The sequence below is a fragment of the Camelina sativa genome, chromosome 13 (genome assembly GCF_000633955.1).
Source record: "Camelina sativa cultivar DH55 chromosome 13, Cs, whole genome shotgun sequence".
In the NCBI taxonomy this organism is placed as follows: Eukaryota; Viridiplantae; Streptophyta; class Magnoliopsida; order Brassicales; family Brassicaceae; genus Camelina; species Camelina sativa.
This window is the reverse complement of record NC_025697.1, coordinates 2,999,928-3,011,155: the sequence shown is the minus strand read 5'-3', so window position 1 is coordinate 3,011,155 and position 11,228 is coordinate 2,999,928. Positions and strand designations below refer to the sequence as shown.

At 34.7% G+C, this 11,228-nt stretch overlaps 4 protein-coding genes across 4 annotated transcripts in view; all 4 read right to left on the bottom strand.

Moving 5' to 3' along the window:
• Positions 1 to 429, bottom strand: part of LOC104734765 (glutamate dehydrogenase 2-like) — a 2,665-nt gene extending 2,236 nt beyond the window's left edge. Inside the window, exon 1 of the mRNA XM_010454409.2 lies at positions 45 to 429. Coding sequence (XP_010452711.1) covers positions 45 to 154 — 110 coding nt within the window. The 5' untranslated portion in view covers positions 155 to 429. The remainder of the gene's footprint in view (positions 1 to 44) is intronic.
• LOC104734762 (probable pectinesterase 50) lies at positions 2,324 to 4,113 on the bottom strand. Its single transcript, XM_010454406.1, has 5 exons — positions 3,812 to 4,113; positions 3,374 to 3,642; positions 3,063 to 3,266; positions 2,733 to 2,971; positions 2,324 to 2,618 (listed from the first exon to the last, which is right to left on the bottom strand). The coding sequence occupies exons 1-5, from the start codon at positions 4,023 to 4,025 to the stop codon at positions 2,459 to 2,461; spliced, it is 1,086 nt and encodes a 361-aa protein (XP_010452708.1). The 5' UTR covers positions 4,026 to 4,113; the 3' UTR covers positions 2,324 to 2,458.
• LOC104734763 (probable pectinesterase 49) lies at positions 5,075 to 6,917 on the bottom strand. Its single transcript, XM_010454407.1, has 5 exons — positions 6,652 to 6,917; positions 6,258 to 6,536; positions 5,960 to 6,163; positions 5,611 to 5,849; positions 5,075 to 5,406 (listed from the first exon to the last, which is right to left on the bottom strand). Exons 1-5 carry the CDS (start codon positions 6,856 to 6,858, stop codon positions 5,247 to 5,249), a joined length of 1,089 nt encoding a protein of 362 aa, XP_010452709.1. The 5' UTR covers positions 6,859 to 6,917; the 3' UTR covers positions 5,075 to 5,246.
• On the bottom strand, positions 9,566 to 11,222 carry LOC104734761 (pectinesterase PPME1). Its single transcript, XM_010454405.2, has 5 exons — positions 11,005 to 11,222; positions 10,627 to 10,902; positions 10,240 to 10,446; positions 9,902 to 10,140; positions 9,566 to 9,815 (listed from the first exon to the last, which is right to left on the bottom strand). The coding sequence occupies exons 1-5, from the start codon at positions 11,206 to 11,208 to the stop codon at positions 9,656 to 9,658; spliced, it is 1,086 nt and encodes a 361-aa protein (XP_010452707.1). The 5' UTR covers positions 11,209 to 11,222; the 3' UTR covers positions 9,566 to 9,655.

Sequence of the window (11,228 nt, the reverse complement as noted above, 5' to 3'; positions counted from 1 at the left end):
AAAAAAAAAAAAAAAAAAAAAGAAAAAAGAAAAAGAAAAGTCAAACCTTGATCTCTCTAAAAGGGATCATAAGACTCTTCTCGATCTTGGAATCCAAACCCAGGATTCTTGATGCATGACGGAAGTTTCTGTTCGTTGCAGCTAAAGCATTCATCTTTTCACCTTTTTTAATGAGATTTTACAAAACTCAGATAGGGGAAACAAAAATCCAAAGTTATCGGAAAGATCCAAGGTTTGAAAAAGAACTTGTATCTGATGATCGGAGGAATCTACGAAATAGAAATGGGGTGGATTACAAAAACAAAATCTTGGGAAGAGAATTGTTTTGGGGTTTGTTGTGATTCACAACTTGTGAAGGAATTGGGAAGAGAAGGAATTGAGTATTTGTAGGGGAAAGCGTAATTTGAATGAGAGAAAGAAGAGATTTGTTTTTAGGGATATTATTTTTGACGTATCCTACGTCAGACCCACCCAGAACACTAAACATATCCTTTTAAATGACTCTTCTACCCCTACTTTTCTATTTCCGATTTTTTTTTGTTGACAATCTATCTTTTTCTTCCTTTTTTTTTTTTTTTTGTTTAGTCAAACATGTATTTCTGTTCTACTTCGTATGTATGTATGTATCTTTCAAAAGAGGGAAAATGTATTTTTATCACCAAAAACAAAAAAAAGGATAAATATTCCAGTTTAAATTTCCTATATATATATATATATATATATATATAAAATCAGAATATGTATGTCTTTTATTGACCATATCAACAAAATAGAATTTGATTACAACCTCTAAACATCCCTCGCGTTTTGATATATACTCTGCTAAAAATGAATTCATATTATCAGAAGATTAAAATGAAGTTAACATAAATATTTTAATAATTGTTTGTGTTTTTCTTCTGTTCTTATTATAATAATCAAAATTAGAGATTTGTATCAAACTAAAAGAAAAATTTCACTATTGGTTTTCTTAAAAAAAAAGTCCGATTTCCGTCCTAGTTTTTTTTTTTTGTTATAACTGGTTTCGTGGAGTCCCAACAAGGATGGAGCTGGGACAGACTTTTTTTAGGGAAGGTGTTATGTGACTTTCTTTTTTACCATCATGTTGATTAAATAATACTACTATTTGCATAGCTCTTTTTTCAAAAATTGTTTATCTTACTGGTATGACTTATCAGACATTTAATATTTTGAGGAATACATTTAACATAATCTTATCGTATAGAGAGATATAGTACAGCAAATTATGGATAAACATGCAGAGCCTGATTACATAAGCTCCACGTTTGAAACATGCATTTAGTGTATTTTAAAGCGCATTTTAGGAAACTCTCGCCATAATTTGGTGAAATTATAAATCCGAATATACTGTAGATTAATATGACCTACAACAACTAAAAACAATTTAAAACTTTTATAACAATAGGTGTATGTATATGTTGTTTATATATGATCAACAAAACGTGAAAGAACCGTCAATGTTATCCACGAGGAGATGCGAAAATCAAGGAGTGAGTTCATTAAGGAGGGGACGTGACTCGCTGCTGGACGTGACAATTTCGTACTAATGGTTTCTACGCAATCTGAGCCGTTAAAAATCCGATGGTCTTGAATCGTAAGAACCAGATTCGCGGAATCTTAGTCAGACTCGATCCGGACCCAACCAACACACGTTGCAAAAGTTGCTATCTGAACCGTTGAAAAAAGCTGTTTTTTTTTTTGTTTTTTTTTGTTCATTGTTATTGGATGGCGACTCTCTGCTGACCTGGCTGTGACGCGGCTACTCGGAGGCTTCGTCGGTGTTCATATCCAATGTTTCTTTTAGTTATCTTATGTATGACCATATTGGGTCTTTTAATTAATTAAATAGTCTTTTTTTATATATATATGCATGCATCTCTTATTTGATTATACATTAATACTATAAGCTAAGGCCGACAAAAAAGAAAGAAAGACGAAGCTAGCTTAATTCATAAGTTAACATTTGCAACTAGAACTATAAAATTGATGAACTCGAGACAATGTGCGTAATGTATATATATGACTAGTATATTTTTTGTCTTTACGTTTTCTTTTGTTATAAAAACAAAATTTTAATAAAAACATATCATGGACAGATTGGTCTTTCCTTTGTTTGTACTTCAAACATATACATCATGAACTCAATGGTGTGTGAATATAATTTATCTTAAATTTGACATTCTGGAAAATTATAGACTCATAGGATTTGCTAAATATATATATAGGGAAAAAAACACCACAAACTTCTGAGCTATGATGATAACGAAACGAATAAATTTGGGATGCACTATTGCTTTAGATAGAGAGAGACAAAAATATATTTATCGCATTCATATCTCAAACAATATAAAAAATTAATTAATCGATGGGAACATGTCGCTGACAAACGATGATTACAAAAAATTATCACAACCAATAATTTGTTTTAAGAAATATTTCAGTATTTGGGAGCAGGAAGTAGCCATGTGGAGCCCTTGATGTAACCAAGAGATATGAAAGGCCTAACTTCGTTTTGGTCAATATCTTGTGTGTAAGGCACTCTCTTCGCTACGTGTGACCCTGGTCCGAAACACTTGTATTCCCCATAGAACACCGTCCTGTATTCCACACAAGGTACAATATCGAATACACAGTTTATTATCAGATTTATAAAATGTAGTTGATTGAGTTACTATATGTGAATGAGATGATAATGATCAAATGTTTCGTACTTGTCGTATCCGCGGTTGAAATTCTTCCTCCATCCAGATGGGTTGACCACGCTGGTCATCTCTGTGAAAGCATAGATGACTTTTGGGTGGCTCATCCAAGACCGGCCCAAATAAATTCCGGTTCCTGTTCCAGTGATTTTGCAATGCACGAACGTGTATCCGTTTTGTTCGTTCGCACTTGATCTACTCTGTGCCGTGATCACTCTTAACCCATCTCCAACAGCGTGCAATTGCGTGTTCTATCGAATTATATACAAATATATGTATCATTAAAAAAATCATGTGTTATATATATAACATATATCATGTTAAAAAAGATAATGAAGTTACCAAGTACAAGGAAGCTCCTCTTCCGAAGATAAAATCATAGGTTCCTTCGATGTAACAGTCCTTGAAGAAATGGTTGCCTTTGTCGTCGCATAGAGTATCTTGAAAACCGTAGAATTTACAGCTGTAGAAAGCTGCTTTATCTCCGTTGATCCTCATAGCTAGAGCTTGTCCTTGTGAACCTGGTTTCGGCATTGGAGCAGTGTTCTATAGAATAATAAAAAATAAAAAAATCAAATGTACACATAAATTAGATTAGTAGCAATCAATCTTTAATGTAATGTAACAACGTAGAAGGAATATATTTCACGTACTCTAATGATGAGGTTAGCTGCCTGGAAATAATCAGACCAGACGATAAGAGTTGCACTCTCTACGGTTCCATACTTAGCGGCTGTCCCGTGGTAAGTCAAGACCGTTTCCGCACCAGGTTGACCAAGCAACGTAACGAATGGTCGAGCTATGTCGATCGTGACCTTCTCATTGTACACACCGGGAGCCAACTTGATGATCACACGGTTCTTGTTTCCTGTAGGAATGCTCTTGATTGCTTCGTTTATTGTCTTAAAGTTTCCTCCTCCNGGTTTATTTTGACCCAGTTGCTTATCGTAACAATCCTCGCTGATTTACTATTCAACATTTTCCTTTTTTTTTTTTTTTTTTTTTTTTTTAAACCGAGCCAGATACTCAAACCTAGTTTTTTTTCTTTTTTTAAAGATCAAATTAAAATTAAACCAAAATGGGATTAGAATTGTATCGTACGGTGATAATAAGTCGTGATGCTTCAGCAGCATCGAGGGCGGGGTCTAGCTTGCCCTTTCTCTGGGAATAGGGTTTAACGTTGTTCTGGAACCATTGCGGGATTTGGGCCCTGTTTTCTGGAATAGGATCTGTATCGGTAGCTAGAACCACTGGCGAAGCAAAAAAGACAAGGAATGCAACCACGGACATTGACATGTAACCCATCTTTTATTATTTTCTTTTATTTATTTTTCAAAATAAAAGAAAATAATGAAAAATGGAAGAAAAAAAAAACTACGTTTTACTAGTCTTATTTACCTTGAGAATGGAAAAAATGAAGAAGCATCAAAGGGGTTTTTATACTTGTCTTGTTTGTCGATGTCTGAACGGACAGATACGGACAGAACTTATTTTTTCTATTCTCGTTTGTGGTCTATATTTCTTGAAGCATTTGATTTTGTTGTAATTATCTATCGCCATCTACGAAAAGGAAAATTTACTGTTGAATATTGACTCCTCCAAAAAGAACTCTATTATTGCATTTCTATTTATGAATTTACCAAAATTAAGGACCTAACCAACAATTTATGTTTGAATGTAAAATTGCTACACAGGAATACTTAGTTCAGTGGTAACTTAATTTTGGTGTTTTCTTTACGTCAAATGAAAGTTTTGTTAGTGATTTTCACACCTTTTTTTATAGGACTATATGTACTTTTTTTTTCCCATGTGTATGGTAATGCCAATTATTAGGATAAAAACTTACATAATTTTATTCCTAAAACATAAATCCGTAACTTTTTTATACTATAATTTTTAATCAAATACCAATTCTATAATGTTTTACTAAAACTATTACTTAGGTCAAATATGATTCCAAATCGTGGTTTTCTCTAAAATTACAAAATCACATATTTGGTATTCATAGTGAAATCACGTTTTGGTGAAAAAATTATTAAATCACGTTGTTGCTTCGACAATTGAAACTAAATAGTTAAAATTACAATATATAAAATATAACCAACCAAAAATATAACAAGTAACATCCATTTTTATTAATTTTGTTTACAAAATTTCCCCCAAATTATTATCATTAGTTTCAAAAAGTTGATAAATTCATATTATTAATCAGTCACATCACACTATAATCATAACACATTCGCATCATCCAAACCCATATATATAGGGTTTAGGGTTTATGATTTAAATGATGTACAACCAACTGAATTTTGATGATTTGATAGATCAATACATAATTAACCAGTACGTCGTAGTTCTTATCAATAATCGACTTTATTATAATAGAACCAAAATTACACAAGTCTCTACTCCTCCATCATTAACAGGAAGAGAGGATTTCTTAGAGAATAAAATGTACAACTGTGTACCATATACATGTTTTTTTTGGGTGAAAATTATAGAATTTTTGTTACGAAGAGGTGTAGTTTAGTAAACGGGAGAAGGGAGAAGCCAGGAAGAGCCTTTGATGTAGCCGAGGGAAAGGAAATGGTTAGCTTCTTTGTTGTCTATGTCTTGTGTGTGTGCCACTCTCTTAGCTTTGTGTGATCCTGGTCCCGTGCACATGTATTCTCCATAAAACACCGTCCTATCATTCATAATGTTATACAATGTCAAAAAAAAATTTTGCCGCAATATATCGAGTTGAGAAATTCAAAATTCAAAAATATGAAAAAACTAAACATTATCTCTTATATACTAGTGTCTAGTGTTGGTTTTTAATTCTTATCATTTTGGATTTGGGAAATCGTGTATACATTTACGTAATTTAGATTCAAATCGATAGACTTACTTGTCATGCTCGCGCACCCTGTTCTCTTGCCATCCGGATGGGTTGACGACACTGGACATCTCAGTGTAGGCATATACGACCTTAGGGTGGCTCATCCAAGCCCTACCCAAGTAGATCCCGGTTCCGACTCCAGTAACCTTGCAATGCACAAACGAATACCCGCTTTGGTCGTTTGAATTCTGTCGATTGTGTGCTGTGATCACTCTTAATCCATCTCCAACAGCATGCAATTGCGTATTCTATGGATCAAAAACAAAATAAAACACGACGTAGTAATCACTAATCAGCCATGCGTAATAATTAAATGTATTTAAACAGATCAGAAGAACTAATTAAAGTATACACGTACCAAGTACAAGGAAGCTCCTCTTCCGAAAATAAAATCATAGGTTCCTTCAATGTAACAGTCCTTAAAGAAATGGTTGCCCCTATCGTCGCAAAGAGTGTCCTGAAAACCATAGAATCTGCAGTTGTAGAAAGCAGCCTTATCGGCGTTGATCCTCATAGCTAGAGCTTGTCCTTGTGTACCTGGTTTCGGCATCGGAGCAGTATTCTATAGGAAATATATTAAAAAAAAAAAAACATTACAAACTAATCCTTTAAGTGTTATACTAGCTACTAATTAAGTTTTTAGAATGTGTACATACTAAAATGTGTAAGTTGGCTGCCATAAAATATTTGGCCCAGACGATAAGCGTCGCACTCTCTACTGTACCGTATTTAGCGGAGGTTCCATGGAACGTCAAGTTGGTTTCAGCACCAGGTTTGCCAAGCAATGTAACGAATGGTCGGCCTACGTCAACTGTGACTTTCTCTTTGTATACACCAGGAGCCAACTTGATGATCACACGGATCTTGTTTCCTACCGGAATGCTCTTGATCGCTGCGTTTATTGACGTAAAATCGCCGCCTCCTTTTTGGTTCACCTGCATTAAAATTAATAGTGTGCATTGATTGAAATGGAAAAATGCACAAAACGAAAGCTGGATTCATAATAAAAGAATTAATCTTATAAATATAATAAACTTGTGATGTACATACGGTGATGATACGTGGTGATGCTTCAGCAGCTTCGAGAGCGGGGTCGAGTGTGCCTCGTCTCGCGGGAAACGGTTGAACGTTGGCCTTGAACCATGGCTCAACTTGGGCTTTTTCCGCGGGAATCGGAGTTATATCGTCGGCTAGAACCACCGGTGGCGCAAAAACTACAAGTAATGCAATCAGGGACAGAGAGATGTAACCCATCATTTATTTTATTTTATTTAAAAATATAAAAAAGAAAAGAAAAGAAAAGAATATTTATTTATTTATTTACTTTTAAGAATGGAAGAGATGAAGAAGCCGTTGAAGGGACTTTTATATACTTGTCCGGATCGTCCAGACCGGATAGATCTCTTTTTGCTATTCTCGTTTGTGGTTTTTCGCCTTCCTTTTGACATTCTCGTTTGTGGTTTATATTCCTTCAAGAATTTTTGAATTTTTATAAAGAGTAATTTCTCATTTCTCATGCACTTGGTGAGTGATTAATATGAAATCCAATTAAGAAGCTTGTTTCTGTATAATAAGTAATAGTATATATTTTTTTTCCGTTCAATTATATTTCTTTCCATTTGTTATATTCTGATTCAATAATAATCAATCAGAGATCGATCAAAGATTCGAGTCAAAATCATTTGTTAACATTAAAAGGACAGTCAGATGCTAGCGAGTGACTAAAGAACCGCCGAACAACCTTTGGCGGGGGAGTGCTAAGAAGACCATCAGTATGAGCAACAGTTTTTCCTTCTGCTACAGTATCCGATTGAGTAGATCTAGGGTTTTGACCCATACTCTTGTAATAAGAGTTAAATATTGCTTGTGTCTGGGGATTTACTACCACATGAGTAGATTTGTGGTGAGCTGGGAGAGCCAGAATGGTTCTCTCCATATTAAAGTAATCAGATTGAGTAGAAGTTGGGGAACTTGTGGGTGGAGAAATTGGGGAGAGGGAAGGAAAGACAGAGAGGGAAGGAAGGGGAAATGGATCAGGAGGATCAGGGGGGAAGGGGGAGGACGTTTGGATCTACCCTCAACTAATGTTGAGGGAGGAATCGGGCTGGAAGGACGATCCACGAGGAACCAGCAGTTCGCCATTATTTAAACCAAACTATTTTAACAGCAGAACTTTGTGTTTCTCAACATTGGAGAGGCCAATGATACCGTTTTTAATATGCAACTATGATGCAACGTTTATTATTTTTCTCAATAGGTAAAGTGGGGTTGGATTTTTCGAGATCATGTGGCATATTACATAGTTGAGGAGCATTGATACTACATTCTACGGCATTGCCACTCGAAGCAGAAGCACAAACCTTGTTAGCAGCTATGCAACAAGCATGAATTCGAAGATTCATGTCGGTTTTCTTTGAAGGAGATTGAGAGCTTACCAAAATGTGAAATGGCCAAATTTATGACATATCCATAAATACCACATCTATCACGGTATTATTTCTTGATCTATCCGTTCTTTCCAAGTTTCTCATGTTTATGTTAGGAGAAATTGTAATAGAATAGCACATTTTTTAATTTAACCTCGAGCTTTCCCTAGGCTCATGGAAAAGTACCAAAATTGTTTTATCGATTAATTAGATGCTACAAATATTTCACGTAAAGAGTTGTTTAATTTACCGGTTAGCTGCTTCGTATATTTCACATAAAGAGTGGAACGTTACCAAGTAGTCAATTTTATATGCATGTCCATTATTTAAAATATATAAAAAAATTCTTTCATTGATTAAAATGTAGATCAAAGTATTGATATTATTGAAATGATATGGCGGTAAGCGTTTTTCTTTGGTGGTAAGAGATAATGGTAGGTTTAGTGATGATAAAAAATGTGATAATGATATGAAAAGAGATGATGGTTCAATTATATTACGATGGGTAAAAGTGATTGTACGTTACATAATATGTAAGATGAAAATATTTTTAATTTCATCTACATTTTAATAATATGTAAAAAAAACACATGTGTAATAATTTCTAAAAATAGAAAATAATTTTAATTCTTACTCGGATTGATTTTATCCGCAACTTTGGCTAATTGATCAGCTGATATCATGATTTTACAAAATCATCAATATAAACTCGAATTCGTCAAAAAAAAAAAATCGCTTAAATGTAACATGAGCATAATAATATGACGATGAAGCTTATAAAAAAATTTCGAATATCCTAACCAAAAACTAAAAAGTCTAAATATTGGACGGGGCATGGTAATACGCCGGAGATTTGACCATGGAAAAAAAATGTACAAAGAACAAACAGTGAAAATTTGTTATAAACCAACCCCAACACAAAGAACATTAAACAAATTAAAAGTCTCCTTTCATGCTACTTTGAAAGTTTCTATATTCGTAATTCGTAAATATTTTGTTGGCTGGGATACTATATTTTCAACTGTATAAACACTATCTCAAAAAAAAAAAAATTCCATAGTGTTGGTTAGTGTATGCTTTTGGTATTTTGGTATTCTAGTGGTAATTATATTACAGTAAAATCTCTATAAATTAATACTGTTGAGACCGAGAAAATCTATTGATTTTTTAGAGAAATTAAATTATCTATCAATTAATAGTTAACAATTTATAGAGATATTTTCTTAATTTGAATTTTTTTCTAAGAATTATAGATTTGAAATAAGATTTAACTTTTATAATCAATATATTGTTAGAGTCAGTTAAAAAACAACAATTATCATGTTTTGAATTGAACACCAAAATATTATGTTACCATAAAACTAATACAAGAGTTATATATTGATAATTTCACTAATTTATTTTATGTATATGTATATATTGATAATTTTATATAATTAATTGATAGTATTGATGAGACAATACATTTACATAAGATTTTAAAAAAAATATATATTTTTATTATATTATTGTGTCCAAAATTACACTTGTCCAACTTGGGACAGGAAAAAATTATCAATTTATTAATTATTCTCTCAGTATTTTACAACATTTTTCGTAATGATTTTCTCTTAATAATATTAAAGAGTTTACAAAGCGGGTGGTGGGAGAAGCCACTTGGATCCTTGGATGTAGCCGAGGGAAAGGAACCGGTTAGCTTCGGTGGGGTCAATCTCTTGTATGAATGGAACTCTCTTGGCTGAGAGTGATCCTGGTCCTGAACACTTGTACTCTCCGTAGAACACGGTCCTGTAATTTTTAGATGGAACCGGCATAAGTGACCAGACGATTAGGTCATCACAACGTGTCTATGTAATATATGAAACTGGACTTACTTGTCATGAGCGGGGGTCTTGTTTTCTTGCCATCCGGCTGGGTTGACGACGCTGGTCATCTCGGTGTAGGCATAGACAACCTTAGGGTGGCTCATCCATGCTCTTCCCAAATAGATTCCTTCACCGACTCCAGTCACCTTGCAGTGCACGAAAGAGTATCCGCTCTTCTCTTCTGCGCTCTTACCTGCGTGTGCTGTGATCACTCTAATACCATCTCCGACCACGTGCAGTTGTGTTCCCTTTTAAATTCAACATGTACGTATAGAGATTTCAGACTTTTATGTATTCAGAAAATTATAATGTATGAAATGCGATTATCTAGGGTATCGTTTGTGTACCAAGTACATAGAGGTACCACTTCCGAAGATGAAATCGAATGTCCCTTCGACGTAGCAGTCCTTGAAGAAATGGTTTCCGGTATCGTCACAGATTGTGTCTTGGAAACCATAGAATTTGCAGTTGTAGAAAGCAGCAAAGTTTCCTGAGATTCTCATAGATAAGGCTTGTGCTCCCTTTGTTTTACCATCTGGCGCCGGGGCAGTATTCTACATATGCAAAAAAAAACAAGTCATTCGAAATCTAGGGAAACTGGCATATGTATTGGCCTAAAAAGAGAAAGTATCACTGCCTCATGGGCCTTGATGACTAGTCACGTGTATATATATATAGTTGTATAATGTATAGTACGTACGTAGGATACTTCATATATTTATAGATATATATACCTTGACGACAATGTTGACGGCCATGAAATAGTCGGATAAGATAATGAGAGAGGCACTATCGACGGTTCCATACTTGGCGGCAGTACCATCGAAGGTGATAACGGGCATGGCAGTGGGCTGTCCCATCAATGTGATGAAGGGTTGGTTCCTCTCGATAGTGACCTTCTCTTTGTAGTCACCAGGAGCTATCTTTATGATCACCCGCTTTGTGTTCCCTGCAGGAACGCTCTTTATTGCGGCGGTTAGTGTTGTGAATTCACCTCCCTTTGGATTCACCTGCAATCGTTACATATATAAATTTCAAATTTTGTATCAAAATATTTCGAGTGATAGTTTGGGGACAATATAGTATGAAGTAGTAGTAGTGTTTTTTCATACGTTGATGATACGTGGAGCAGCCTCAGCAGCGACGAGTGCAGGATCTAAGCCTTTACGTTGAGCCAATGGACCAACGTTGGCCTTGAACCACTGCTCCACTTGGGGTTTGGCCTCTGGGATTGGTGTCACATCATCTGCGAACACCATCGGTGAAACAAAGACCACCAACAGGCCTAATAAAATGGACACATTTGTGTATCCCATTATTTTTTTTTGTTTTTTTT

Bases quoted from the DNA above. Each gene is read 5' to 3' on its own strand.
- LOC104734763 (XM_010454407.1), bottom strand. From the start codon at position 6,858: ATGATGGGTTACATCTCTCTGTCCCTGATTGCATTACTTGTAGTTTTT. The intron at 6,537-6,651 runs GTATGTACATCA...ATTTTAATGCAG, and splicing joins CATCACCACGTATCATCACC to GTGAACCAAAAAGGAGGCGG. The intron at 5,850-5,959 runs GTACGTGTATAC...TTTGATCCATAG, and splicing joins GAGGAGCTTCCTTGTACTTG to AATACGCAATTGCATGCTGT.
- LOC104734761 (XM_010454405.2), bottom strand. From the start codon at position 11,208: ATGGGATACACAAATGTGTCCATTTTATTAGGCCTGTTGGTGGTCTTT. The intron at 10,903-11,004 runs GTATGAAAAAAC...TAACGATTGCAG, and splicing joins CTGCTCCACGTATCATCAAC to GTGAATCCAAAGGGAGGTGA. The intron at 9,816-9,901 runs GTAAGTCCAGTT...TAAAAATTACAG, and splicing joins AAGACCCCCGCTCATGACAA to GACCGTGTTCTACGGAGAGT.